The following is a 12,798-nucleotide window of genomic DNA, read 5'->3' as shown; positions in this document are numbered from 1 at the left end:
GGCAAGTTTCTGGTTTTAATGGTTGAATTTTAAAATTGAAAAGAAAAGAAAACCCCTCAGAAAATGTATATAACAGTGAAGATAACATACAAAAATGCATTATATTGAGGAAAATTGCTCGCTAGGAAAAATGCACTAAAATGCTGACAATTTTTTAAAAATTGCAAACTTGTGCAGAAATGTGCTAAACTGAATTCAGGACTGGAAAAAGGAGCAACTGAAAGAAACATAAATTGATAGATTCACTCATCCCAGTTGTTTAAGTAGGAGAGGCATGTACACTCACAATGCAGCTTCCTTCCATGCAGGGTCCATGGTTTGGCTCGATACCTCGAATATCACCTACAGCAAGTGGCACCAAGAACTGCCTTCCGTTCTCTCATCCTCATGTGGCTATATCCTGAGAAACACTGGCTATGACTGGGGTATAACAGAGAACTGCAGCCAGGAGTTTGACTTTATTTGCGAGTTTGGTAAGAGGTCCTAAACTGAACTTAAGGGTAACTACTTGTACCACACATCACCCCAAAAGAGTTAAAAAATAAGATTTGCACAGAACACAGATCTGCAGCAAAACACATAATTATAGGTGCAACATAGGACACTTAAAATAGAAGGCTGTCCTGTGTAATGCAACCTAACCCATGCATTTGAGAATGTATATTTATAGCTCGCTTGATTAGTGCTATTCCCTGAAATATGTTTATTAGCAGTTTCAGTGTGTGCACAATGCCATGCTCTCATTTCCACCAATAATAAACTCAAGTGGGGAGTGTCAGCAGTAATGGGCCAAATCAGGCCCATTTCAGCATGCTCAGGTGACCCTGTGGGCTTGGAGAAGCACAAAAGAAGGATGGAGTCCCATTCAGTAAGCTTGGTCAGTGGCCACTTGAATGATTTCTGAAGAACCCCTCACCCAAATCAGGGGCTGCAGGGGATGTGGGATGAGACATCCTGCAAAAGGTTTGTTGCATTTTACACTGCAACATCTTGTTGCAGGTCTCACTCGTGGTTGCTAGAATTTTCTCTCCTGCTTCTTTTCTGAATCTTATTCATGCCACCTAGAGGATCATTCTGGAAGTGCTCTCAACTCTATGAAATTCCCACTCAACTTTTTGGGAAAAGTAAAGGCATGGGATTCGTCATCTGGGGCAGGGAAGGGTTAAGAGGAAAAATAATGCTAGCGTGCTTTTCTCCAGGATTGAACACATTTTTTAAAATGGTCAGCTTTAAACCCGCTTAAATTTCCAAAATCCCACAGATCAGTATTTTAAAACTATCTTTGTTTTTAATAATGATGGTTCTATGTGTGTTTGTTTTAATGGTGATGGCCTTACGTATACTTGCTTTTAAGTGGGCTGTGTCTTTAGCCAACAATGCCACACACTCATGGTGTTTCTTGTATGCGTGTGCACAGAATCAGGCCACAGCATTGCCTGCGACAACTTCAATGCCACAGTGCAGTGTGGCTCAGGAGAAGTAATTCAGATTGGAGAAAGCTTTTATGGACGGAAAACACCTCACTTCTGTGTGCTAGAGACTCCCCTACAGTTTGATGTTGAAGAGGAATGTAGCTGGATAAGTGTAAAGGATGAAGTTGCAGGTAAGGCTTAGGTGACTTCAGTGTTTTGAACACAGATGGGGGAGAAAATTAATTCAGTGTGCATTTAAAGGCAAATCTATGTGGCATAGCAAGGCGCTAAGTGAAACGCAGCTAACCTTCAAAATCCACAGTTCTCCAAGTTTTGCAATCCTGTTCTCTGGCCAAGTAATGCATATAAAATACATACATTGTGGTAAAGTGTACATTGAACATCATTATATTAGCGAAAATGACATGCTACTGCATCAAACCTTGCAGGGCAGTGCCATGGACTCCAAGCATGCCAGGTGGCAGCTGATGGGACCTTCTTTGGAGATCCTTGTCCAAGTTTGGGAAGCTACCTGTCGGTTCAATACCACTGCATGGAAGGTAAGCAGAGGAACTTTCTCCACCCACAGGTACCATCAGCAGGTTGAGAAGCATCTCCCAGTGACCAGCTTGCACCTAGATGGACCAGTGCAGCCTGATTCGGTACAAGGCAATTTCACCCACATGACCTCTCCAAGGATGCAGAGAGGTGCTACTATTCTGTGCACTATTTTACAGGCTTGCGGCTGGCTGTGACGGAGGAAAGCTTTATCTTTGAAAACATCACCATATCAGTGAAGTGGCTCCTCTCTCCTTATTCTGGCAATCTCTCCTGCATCGTTAGCACCGGAGACGGAAACACCATTGATCCATACTACCCTCCAACGTAAGTCTACGTTTTTGCAGCCAGGCGATGAGGAAGTGAAGGTTTTGTTGCTTTCTTATTTGATGATGGTGATGATTGAAGACACCTTTCAAGTTGTCAGTGATGCCCCAAATCAGGAGAGCAGAACCTCACGCTTGGGGACTGAATCCCTTAAGGATTACCCAGCTGGTTCTCGAGACTCTCCCCATCACCCCAGACCTCACCTCTGACCGGGATGTGTCTTTGAGCTGTCAGACCTCATCTTCCTTGCCCGGTATATGTTTGTCGAGACATGCTTTTGCATGGCTGTAATGTAGCCTCCTGTACAAAGTAAGAGTCCCTTCCATTGCTCCTTCCTTCTGGCCATGCCCACCACCAGCATGCAGCCCCTGGAACATCAGAAGGGTATAAAGTGAAGGGGCTGGAAATAAGGAGGACTGGGGTGTGAGTGTGAAGTAGAGGGGAGAAGGTGCAGTAGCAAATCCAAACAGCTCTCCTTTTCCTCTGCCTTGGTCTGCCTGACCCATTCACCTCCCTCCTTCCCACGCTTCCCTTTTCTTCTCTCACACTTCTCAGGCTTCTCTGCTTGTCTGCCATCCATTTCCTCTCTTTCATTCCACTCTAGCTCTGCGTGCTACAGCATGCTATATCTCATGTCTCTAAGGGGCTCCCACATATGCCTGCATCAGGGCTGTCTTAAGCATATGCGGCCCTGGGGTGCAAATATCCGCCTGGTGCCCCCCCCCCAGGTTGCACAGTCCCAGGTGCGCAGGAGGGTGGAGCCGGCCAGCCGCCTCAGCGTCTCACTGGCTCGGTTGCCTCCAAACTTGCAGCGCAGAGCTGCCCGCAGAAGAGCCTGCTGCGGCGCTCCAACCGACGGGCGGGCTCTTCCCCGGACTCAACTCTTGGGCCCTGGACTCTCGGGCCTGGTGCCCCTGAGAGCCTGGCACCCGGGTGCCCCGCACCCCTAGCACCTATGGGTAAGACGGCCCTGGCCTGCATTCTGCTTGTGCCCGGTGTGGTGCTGGAATCAGTTCAGCCCAAAGGCACAAGCAGGACAGAGTGGGCAGGCTGCAGTGCTGAGGCCCACCTGAAAGTGGACTGAGGGTCAATGGTTGTCCCCTGGCTCTCAGACTGAAACACACTTTTTCTAGGTAGAAGAGAGAGAAAGACTTCCCAATGCCACAGCAAAAGAATGAAATGAATGCTTTAAATGCTGCAAAAATGATGCAATTTTAACTTGAAAAATGCACATATGAGCATTGTTGGAGAATGGAATGGATTATCCTGGAACAGGGTGTGGTTGTTGGTTGACTAAAATCCTAAACACAGTGGCGTAGCGTGGGTTGTCAGCACCCGGGGCAAGGCAAGTAATTTGCGCCCCCTAACCCGTGGATTTGCGCCCCCTAACCCGTGGATTTGTGCCCACTAACCCCCAGATGTTGCGCCCGGTGCGGCCGGCCCCCCCTGCACCCCCCACGCTACGCCACTGCCTAAACAGGAGCACTCGTGCTGCAACATTTTGTTGCAGGTTTGGCTTGTTCTGCTTCTAACGTGTTCCATTTTGCACCTCAAGCCTGTCTAGCAATGTGACCCATCGCTTCACATCTCCTGGCGAATTCACCATCTTTGTGGAGTGCACAACCAGCGAGTGGCACGTCACAGCTCAGAAACTGATCACCGTGCAAGACAAAATGGATGAGCTTTTGGTGACCGGGTGCTTCAGCAAATATGAAGTAGGGAACACTTCACATTGCAGGACTCTTTATGAAGAAGTGTTATGGATTCAGGTGGAACTTAATGGAGGTCAGAGCCAACACTTCGTTTTTGTTTATATATTCTTTTGCAGATCAATAGTAGTTTGAACAATGTACTTTCAGAGCACATAGGAGAGACTTTTGCTGGAATTGTCCTTTTTAAAAAACAAAACACCTTTCGTGCTTAGGGAGAAATTCAATTCAGTTTGCATTTGAAGGCAAATCCATGTAATTCAGACTTTCTTAAACCATACACATCCCAAAGCACGGTCTTTCTTTGAAATTAACACTTTTCCAAATTTTGAAATGTGGTTCTCCAACCAGGTAAGGTCCATTGACTTCCCATTTTAGACAGGTGTTGAAAACAGTTTTATTCCCAAAGGCATGTTGTAGCTGATTTCTGTCATTTAAAACTGTAAATTTGATGGATTGTTTTTTTTTTGCTTGTTTCAGTGCTGCTGTGTTTGACATCTGCCTCTGCTTTCTTTTTAATCGGTTTTATTATTTTTATATTTGATTCTTTTGTAATGCCATGCACACGGATGGTGCCAAATAAGTAAATAAACCACATTGCTATAGCATTACGGTAAATAAACTGATACAGTATTTAGTATATAAAATAAATGTTTTAAATGTTTTGCAAAAGGATGTGAAACGAGATATAATTTACACCACATTTTGGAAACCATTTCTCCTTTTCAGGTAGTGGAGTGACCTATACCGTGCTGGCTGATAACAAAACGCTGATGGAGTCCAGGGTGAAGGAAGGAATTGTTCCTCACAATCTCACCCTGGATGGCGCATCCCAACGGCTGATTGGTCCTGGCGTACATCATCTTGAAATAATTGCGTCCAGCAACACCACAGAAGCAGACGTTTCAGAAATCCTGACGGTTCATTTAGTAGAAGCAATCTCTGGTCTTCAGGCCACATTAAGCTCCCACTCTGTGGTTTTAGGAGAAGATCTGGAGATAAAAGTCTCTGTACATCATGGGTCTCCTGAGAAACTGAGGTTTGAGGTGACCGGGCTGAATGAGACCTTTTCCCACTTGAAGGACTTCACCGAAGGAGAAGCCGAGACCTACAGAATCCCAGTGAAGTCTGAAGGTACTTCCACACAAAAGCACAAACATGTAACTGAGCTAGATGAGTCTTCTTTTAAAAGTATGAAAAATGAGAGAGAAAGAGAAGGGAAGGGGGAATTTGCAGTGTACCATACATACACCACATGGGGGTGAGAAGGTGGAGCTCCCATCCCCTTTCCCTCTGTGGGCAAAGATAAAAAGTGGAGGCAATCCATAGTAGCTGAAGCTGGGTGCAGGGCAGGGAGCCAGGGCAGGTCAGGCAGGAAAGCAGGACAGGGTTTGGGCAGGAACTAGCAACCAACAATGCTGCTCCCACAACTTGGGACTGGGGCTGGCTGGCTTTTATCTGCCCCGAGGCATAGGGCGGCCCCGATCCTCTGGTGACTCGCCTCTCTTGGCCTGGGGGCGAGCACTCCTCCTGCGGGAACTTAGTTCCCTCCGCCTCTCTGCCCTGAGCCTCTGCAGCTCAGAAGAGGCTGGAGGGTTACCAGACCCAGAGGCAACCTCAGCTTCCTCTGATGGGGCTGAGAGTGGAGCACCTGCAGGCAGTGGGTCCTCCATCACCTCAGGAGCCAGAGCAGACTCAGCTGCACCTGAAGATCCAGCACAAGTGAGGACCCTTCAGGCTCAAGCCCCAGCCCTGGCTCAGCTGGTTCTGGAGGTGGGGAATCCTGTGCAGGCTGGGATCCCTCAGGTTCAGCATCCGAGTCCAAATCCCAGGCCATCACAGCAAGTGAGCAACAGCAAGGAGGAGGACTGGACCTACTGGGGGCATCTGGCACAAGGGGACCCCAAAAACTGAGGTTGGCCCTGAGACTGGTCAGATGACCAGTATTTGGGATGGAAAATAAGAACCCAGCTGGATGAGACCAAAGCCCAATCTTATGAATGGAGAACCTGTGGCCCTCCAGATGTTACATAGGGAGCTGCCTTATAATGAGTCAGACCACTGGTCCTTCTAGCACAGTATTGTCTCCCCAGCCCTACCCAGAGATGCCAGGGATTGAAATTGGAGCCCTCAGCTTGCAGAGCAGATGCTCTACCGCTCATGTATAGCCTTGCTTCACTGTTCCAAGGACTGGGATATTTGATTTGTGTTTTAATTCATAATTTTTTTTTACTAAATTGTTGTGCATTGCCAAGAGGACTACACTGATACATTCATAAATAACAGATATAGATATCACATAAATTAAAGCACCTTGTTCACTCAAAGTGCTAGAAAATCATGGGTGAAAGGGACTTGTCTTGTACTAATATTTTTGGCTCCATTTTTTGTCCATCAAGCCACATGAATCCATGTTCCCACCCCCTTTTTACAAGGTGGTACACTTCCCTGATTGGCACCAATAGACTTTGCGCCTGCCCTAACAAGTTTCACACCTTAATCTGCCTGACTCTGTGGATCTTTAGTTCCCAGCTTCTTATTCACCCTTATTCACCTTTTCCTGTGTCTTCTTTCCAGGTACCTTCCAGGTCAAAGTGTTTGCTATTAATGCTTTCTCGAACATGAGCACTGATGCAGGAACTGTAATCGTCTCATCTAACAGTTCTCACGAAGAAGGTAATAGCAGGCTCTTGATTATGCCAAATGATGACTTCATAAAATGAAGAGCAATCATACTTTTTAAATTACGGTATACTTCTGTCTTCTTTTCCTTTGCATTTTATTCATACTGTTGTGTGCTTCCCACTTCCAAGTGGTAAGAAGTTACAAAAACAGCATTATAGGATTTGGTATCCTTTTGATGAGAGGGCACCACAGACTTCTTAAACCAAAACCATTCTTAAACCGAGGCACGCTTTTCCTAATAAGGCCTCCTGCCACCGGTGCCCTTCCACCGTTCGGATTCCATTCTTAGACTGAGGTAAAGTTCTCAAACCAAGACACTATTTTCGGTTTTGCAGAGTTTGTAAACCAAATTGTTCTTAAACCGAGGTACCACTGTACATACCGCATTTTTCCGTGTATAAGACTCCCCAGGTATAAGACACCGCATACTTTTGGGGACCCCAAATTTAGAAAATGGGCATATGCACTATCTGTGTATAAGTCGCCCCCAGATTTTTAACCTTAATTTATAGTAAAAAAACCCTAGTCTTATACACGGAAAAGTACGGTAATCAGAGGACAAGGGAAACAAACAAGCACTCCTGCAGTTGGTAACATGTCCCTGTGGAACCATCCCTGGTTTCACTTCTGGTTTGATTTGACACTCCCACTGTTCCCATTCTCTCTCTCTCTCTCTCTCTTTCTCTCTCTCTCTCTCTCTCTCCACCCGCCCCCCCCCCCCGTTTCTTGCACACACATACATCACATTGGTGTGTGGACTCCACAGAAGGTTCCTAACAAGGTAATGTAGCCATCAGGCTGGAAAAGGTTTCCACCCCAAGCCTTATGGGAGGGCCCACCCTCACCACACTGGTTGGAAAGGGTTGCCCCTCCCCCTCTGCATTGGGCTGCGCATAGATTCCATATAATGGAGACATGGGACCAGATGGAACAGCTGGGTGCTTAGTACGAGGCAGCATGAGGCCCTGATAAATGAAGTCTGTCTCCCTCCTTCACATGAACAAACTGAATCCTTATACACTGTGATGCTTCGGGGAGCAATTTCTACCAGTTGCTCTGTAACTTTCACACAGACCTGGAAAAATAACCTTGATTTATACAGAAGAGGTCAGCATGGCATTTGCAGGTGCTATTGAAGCCTTCTGATTTATTCTTTGTGTTCAACAGATCCTCTTGAGGACAAAGAACAGTCCAATGTAAATGGTGAAAAAAGAGTTGTGAGTATCTATTAAAAGAAAGAATGAAAATAACGGAAAAATACTTTTGAAAATATTTGACAGGGATTAATGAACGGCTTTTCTTTCTTCTTGGTTAAGACACTGGATTTATTCAAGCTGATACCTTATGCCCTCTTGCCTGAGGGTAATCCCCATTGAACACAGTGGGACTTACTTCTAAGAAAGCATGCATTTGATTGCGCTGTTGTTGGGTTGTATCCAAGTAAGTTGTATTCAGAGTAGATGCAGTGACATGAATAAACCTAAGTTAGTCATGTCCATTAATTTCAGTGGGTCTACTTGGAGTAGGACCAATGCTGGGTATAAGCCACTGTATTTACTGAGGCTACAATCCTAACTATGCTTACTCTGAGGTAAGTTCTTCTGAACTCAATGGGACTTACTCCCAAGTAAGTGGAGTTAGTATGGAAGCCTACGTTTTATGTTTGGCTGTGCTTCAGCAAAACTATTAGGATGGCATCAAAGACAAAACCAGCCAACCAACAAAACCAGTTAATAAAAGAAAATATATGCCTGAAAAATTCCTGCATGTCTATGAAGTCTCTGTGGAGCCTTGGGAATGTCCATTCTTCCAGCCTTCATTCCCTGTCTGGAATGTGGGACTGATAATGGCTTATATCATGACAAGATTTTAAAAAGGGAATGATCTCACCAGATATCAAGGAGGCAAGAGGTACTTAAACCAAGGAAAACCTGTCCCAAAGCATAACACACCTAAGAATAAGACCCTTCTGGATCAGACCATCTAGCCCAGCTTCCTATTCCCACAGTGGGCAACCAGCTGCCTCTGGAAAGCTCACAAACAGCAGCTGGAATTCAGAGGCAGGCTACCTCCAACAGTGGTGGTAGCATACAGCCATCTTGGCTAGTAGTCACTGATAGAATTATCCTTCAGGAACTTGTCCAACCCCCTTTTTAAAGGCACCCACGTTGGTGGCCATCACTTCTTGTGGGAGCAAATTCCATGCTTCAACTATGTGCTGAGTGAAGGAGGACTTCATTTTGTCTGTCCTGAATCCCATGCCAAACAGTTTAACAGGATAGCCCCAGATTACGGTATCCTCCATCTTATTCACACCAAGCATAATTTTGCGCATATTTATCATGCCATTTTTTACTCTCTCCCCCCCCCCAACTAAAAAGTCCCAGATATTGTGGGGGCTTTCCTCATAGGGGAGTTGCTCCAACCCCTTGTTCATTCTGGTTACCTCTTTTCTGTGTCTGCTTGCACATGGAAGATGCAACTGCTCTGACAATTACTTTCCTTCGATCATTTCTGGTTTAGGATGACAAAGGGAAAAATAAGATCTACATTAAGCCCAGCCGCCATGCCAGCCTCTCCACAACAATCATTCTTGGCTGGCCTGAAGACAGCACTAATTCTACCTACACCTGGTCTTGCGGTATGTATGTTGTGTTTCACTGCCTTCTCCCCTTTACAATTGTGACCAGAACTCTCCATTCAAAAGAATATGAAAGTGTCCTCATGTTCTAAGCGAGCTGATGTGTTTGGTTTGTTTATCCGAGTTTAGGGCTGGGAGATCCATTTGATTCAGTTCACATTTAAAGGTGAACCTACCTAATTCACACATTCACACAGCCACCCTTTGACATTCTGATTTTGCAGTGCAATTCTCCAGCCACACAATGTGTACAAAAATGCATATACAGGGCTAAAGTGTCCAATATAAAAATACAACACTGGGCGCTGGGTTCTCTCAAATGATTCAGCTGAAAATTGCCTTTGAAGGTTACTGCTGGCCTGAATGGGACCAATGTGTGCAAGAGCATTCCATCCTCACAGACCAAAGAGAGATCCGGATCCCACCGGCTTGCTTACCTCCTCCCAGCTCTGCAGTGACCGTGAAAGTTACAGTCAAAAGCCCAGAGAAAGAAGAAAAACAGGATGAGCAATGCCTCTACATTACAGCAAAGCAGGATCTGAGCCTGCAGATCAGGTGTGCTGCACTTTATTTATTTCCTTGCGCTCTGAGGTTCTGACAGTGTCAGGTGAAAGCCTCATACAGAAGCTGTCAGAGGCAGTTTGCTCCTGAATTCTACTTGCTGGGAATCTTAAATGACTAGAGTGCCATTGTGCTCAGGTCCTACTTACAGGCTTCCCATTAGGGCATCTGGCTGGCCACCAGGAGAACAGGATGCTAGACTAGATGGGCCACTGGCCTGATCCAGCAGCCAGGCTCTTTTCTTAGATGCATGGAGAGGGTGAAGGATGGCAAGATGCTACCCTGACAGGTCAGGTGTGCTTGGGGAAGCCAACTAGGCAACAGGAGATCTCTTCAACAGGTAGACATTTGAGAATCCCAGTTGTGAGTATCACAGATGCACAGCATTGATTATATCATTCCACCCAAAAGCACAGAGCTCATTTGGTAAGCAAATACAGTTTGCTCCCCTTAGCTTGTTCCTTGAGCTTGCTAACTGCAGGTCCTGCCTTCCTCCTAGCTGCAAAATGAACTGCAAACCAGTGAATGTTACTGAAGACGTGACGCTCCTAGCATCCGTGGGGACAGACTCAAAGGCTACGCAGTACAAGTGGTACTTAGATTATACGTTCCACAGAAAGGTGAGCCTGTTGCCCATGTCAGAAATTCTGTACACACACAAAAGTTGAATCAATGAAATTTGCACTTTCTGAAACAATGTGAAAAACAAAACACAGGCATTTTTCAAAATATATACTTATTTGAATGTTATGATGCAGTTCCCCAACAAAACCATGCTTACAAAAACTCGATATATTAGGAAAAATTACTTGCAAAACTTCATTAAAAATGTGTTTGTTTGAAGAAATTTGCATTGAAACACTAATGAATTTCCGTGAGAATTATTTACAAAGAAATCTACAAATGGCTACAGAAATGTGGGGAACAGATTTTAAGACTGTAAAAAATGAAAAACTGAGAGAACAGAAATGGACAGATCCATCCTGTGTGTGAGATGACACTTGCTTTGACATAACATCATTTAACCTTCCCACAAACAAATCAGAAGGATATTCACTAAACAGCCAGCAGCAGACAACCTGCTTATTGAGTGTTTATCTTGATTTGTTTGCAGGGAGATTAGATGACATTGGCTATTTCATGACCAATTTTATCTTTCAGCAGGCCTATCCAGACACATGATATAGTTACATCTGTTTTTAAATTTATTTTATGTTTTTATTGTGATTTTTGTTTTTACATGTTTTCAGTTGTTTTAAAATGTTTTACATAAATATTTTTTTAAAAAAATACTGCATCATTGATGGGTTTTCTGCCCCGGGCAAGGTATCTGTTTAATAAAATTTTAAAAAATCAAATTTTGATTTCTCTGTGAGGAGGCTAGATGACCTGAAATCAGCCGCAGTCTGGATGCAGCCTTAGAGATAGAAGGCAAGACTATCAAAAGCTGGTTATCCTTTTGAAAGGGACAGGGGAGATATTAATGCAGCTGTTTGAGAACTAGGTGAAGACCTTGAGAACAGTCTTTTTGCTAGACATAGCAGAAAGGTGACCACAAGTCCATGTTTTAATCCATGTTTCTTCTGCTTTCTCTCTCTCTCCCCCTTGTGGTTCATTCCCCTCACCAGCCCAATCCTCTTCCACCAAGCTGTACCTTGAATGCTTTCCCACAGAGCTCCCTCACTTTGCTTCAGAGTGGCACACCAACGTTGGTGCTGAACAGCTCCTTCTTGCAAACCCAGGGAGAAGCTTTTCGAATTAAAGTAACAGGTGGGAGAGCCAGAATTTGGATAATCTGCATTTACTATGGCTTTAGTAGTAATTGTTTGCTTCCAACTGGTAGTTTTAATACTGCATGCTATCGATCGTTGTTTGTTTTCTACCTGTAAGCTGCTCTAAGCACTACTGAGTATTATTTTCATTACTATGAATTACCTGCCCTTCACTCTAAGACACCCAGGGCAGTTTACAACAATCCCTGTTTTAAAACAGCTGCTTTGGTTGCCGGTTCATTTCCAGGCTCAATTCAATGTATTAACAGGTTTAAGGTCTAAAACCTTAAATGATTCGGGCCCCCAAAATCTGAAAGACCACCTCCTTCCCTATATGGTGGCAGAGAAGACCCTCTTGATTGTTCCACCACCCTCAGAAGTTCAGTGAGTAGGGCATTCTCTGTGGCGGCCCCTAAATTGTGGAACTTCCTCCCCAGAATGCTGCAGCACACCTCTTTTCTCTTGTTTTTGACACCTGAGATGTACCCGCCTTATTTCTGGGATTTCTGTGTTTTAAACTGTTTTTAACATTGTCTTTCAATTATGCAAGAACTAAACAGAACCCCAGCCAGTAGTACAGCCGCTACATTTATAACCAATTTAAGTTTCCAAGACATCGTCAGGTAGAAGATTATCATATTATTAACTGCATTATAACAGCAACAACAAATGTGCAGTTCAGAGTTCTCTCTGGCACAAAGAACGGCAAATATTTCAAAGCCCCGCAGGATGAAACCTATGATGGGCATTGAAACAAACACTTCAGGGCTTTTTCAGACCTGTGGGAACACTTGGAATGGCTGCTGGGGGTTGTCTAGGTATTGCCAGGTAATGCATTTTGGGGGTTCTAAAATGGCTGCCAGCTGACACAGATGGGAGCCTATATACAAATGCTGCCACTAAGGTGTGATTGGCCCTGCCCTCGCCCATAGATATACGGATTTTATCCGAGCAAAGTTTCCTGGTGATCAGCCGGACATAGGAATAGTCCCGTGTGATCCTATTACCTGTATGAATTTTTTCTCTTCCCTGATAGAAGTTTTAACTCGCTTTTTTACTTCTCCAAGCTATGGAGTTAAAAACGATTATTTTAAATTTGGCGCCCCTTGGTTCAACTCTGCTTGTAAACTAGC

At 44.7% G+C, this 12,798-nt stretch overlaps 1 protein-coding gene across 1 annotated transcript in view; it reads left to right on the top strand.

Moving 5' to 3' along the window:
- LOC310711136 (polycystin-1-like protein 2) overlaps nt 1–12,798 on the top strand; it is a gene marked incomplete at its 5' end in the record, with an annotated part of 50,845 nt that overhangs the window by 1,111 nt on the left and 36,936 nt on the right. The window contains 12 exons of the mRNA XM_083512605.1: nt 309–473; nt 1,418–1,603; nt 1,862–1,972; nt 2,150–2,297; nt 3,853–4,082; nt 4,736–5,140; nt 6,584–6,682; nt 7,859–7,908; nt 9,215–9,332; nt 9,680–9,887; nt 10,393–10,513; nt 11,522–11,663. Coding sequence (XP_083368731.1) covers nt 309–473; nt 1,418–1,603; nt 1,862–1,972; nt 2,150–2,297; nt 3,853–4,082; nt 4,736–5,140; nt 6,584–6,682; nt 7,859–7,908; nt 9,215–9,332; nt 9,680–9,887; nt 10,393–10,513; nt 11,522–11,663 — 1,983 coding nt within the window. The remainder of the gene's footprint in view (nt 1–308; nt 474–1,417; nt 1,604–1,861; nt 1,973–2,149; nt 2,298–3,852; nt 4,083–4,735; nt 5,141–6,583; nt 6,683–7,858; nt 7,909–9,214; nt 9,333–9,679; nt 9,888–10,392; nt 10,514–11,521; nt 11,664–12,798) is intronic.

This window comes from Podarcis liolepis (assembly GCF_965112155.1).
Source record: "Podarcis liolepis genome assembly, chromosome: 7".
NCBI classification, from domain to species: domain Eukaryota; kingdom Metazoa; phylum Chordata; class Lepidosauria; order Squamata; family Lacertidae; genus Podarcis; species Podarcis liolepis.
This window is presented reverse-complemented; position numbering and strand designations above follow the sequence as displayed.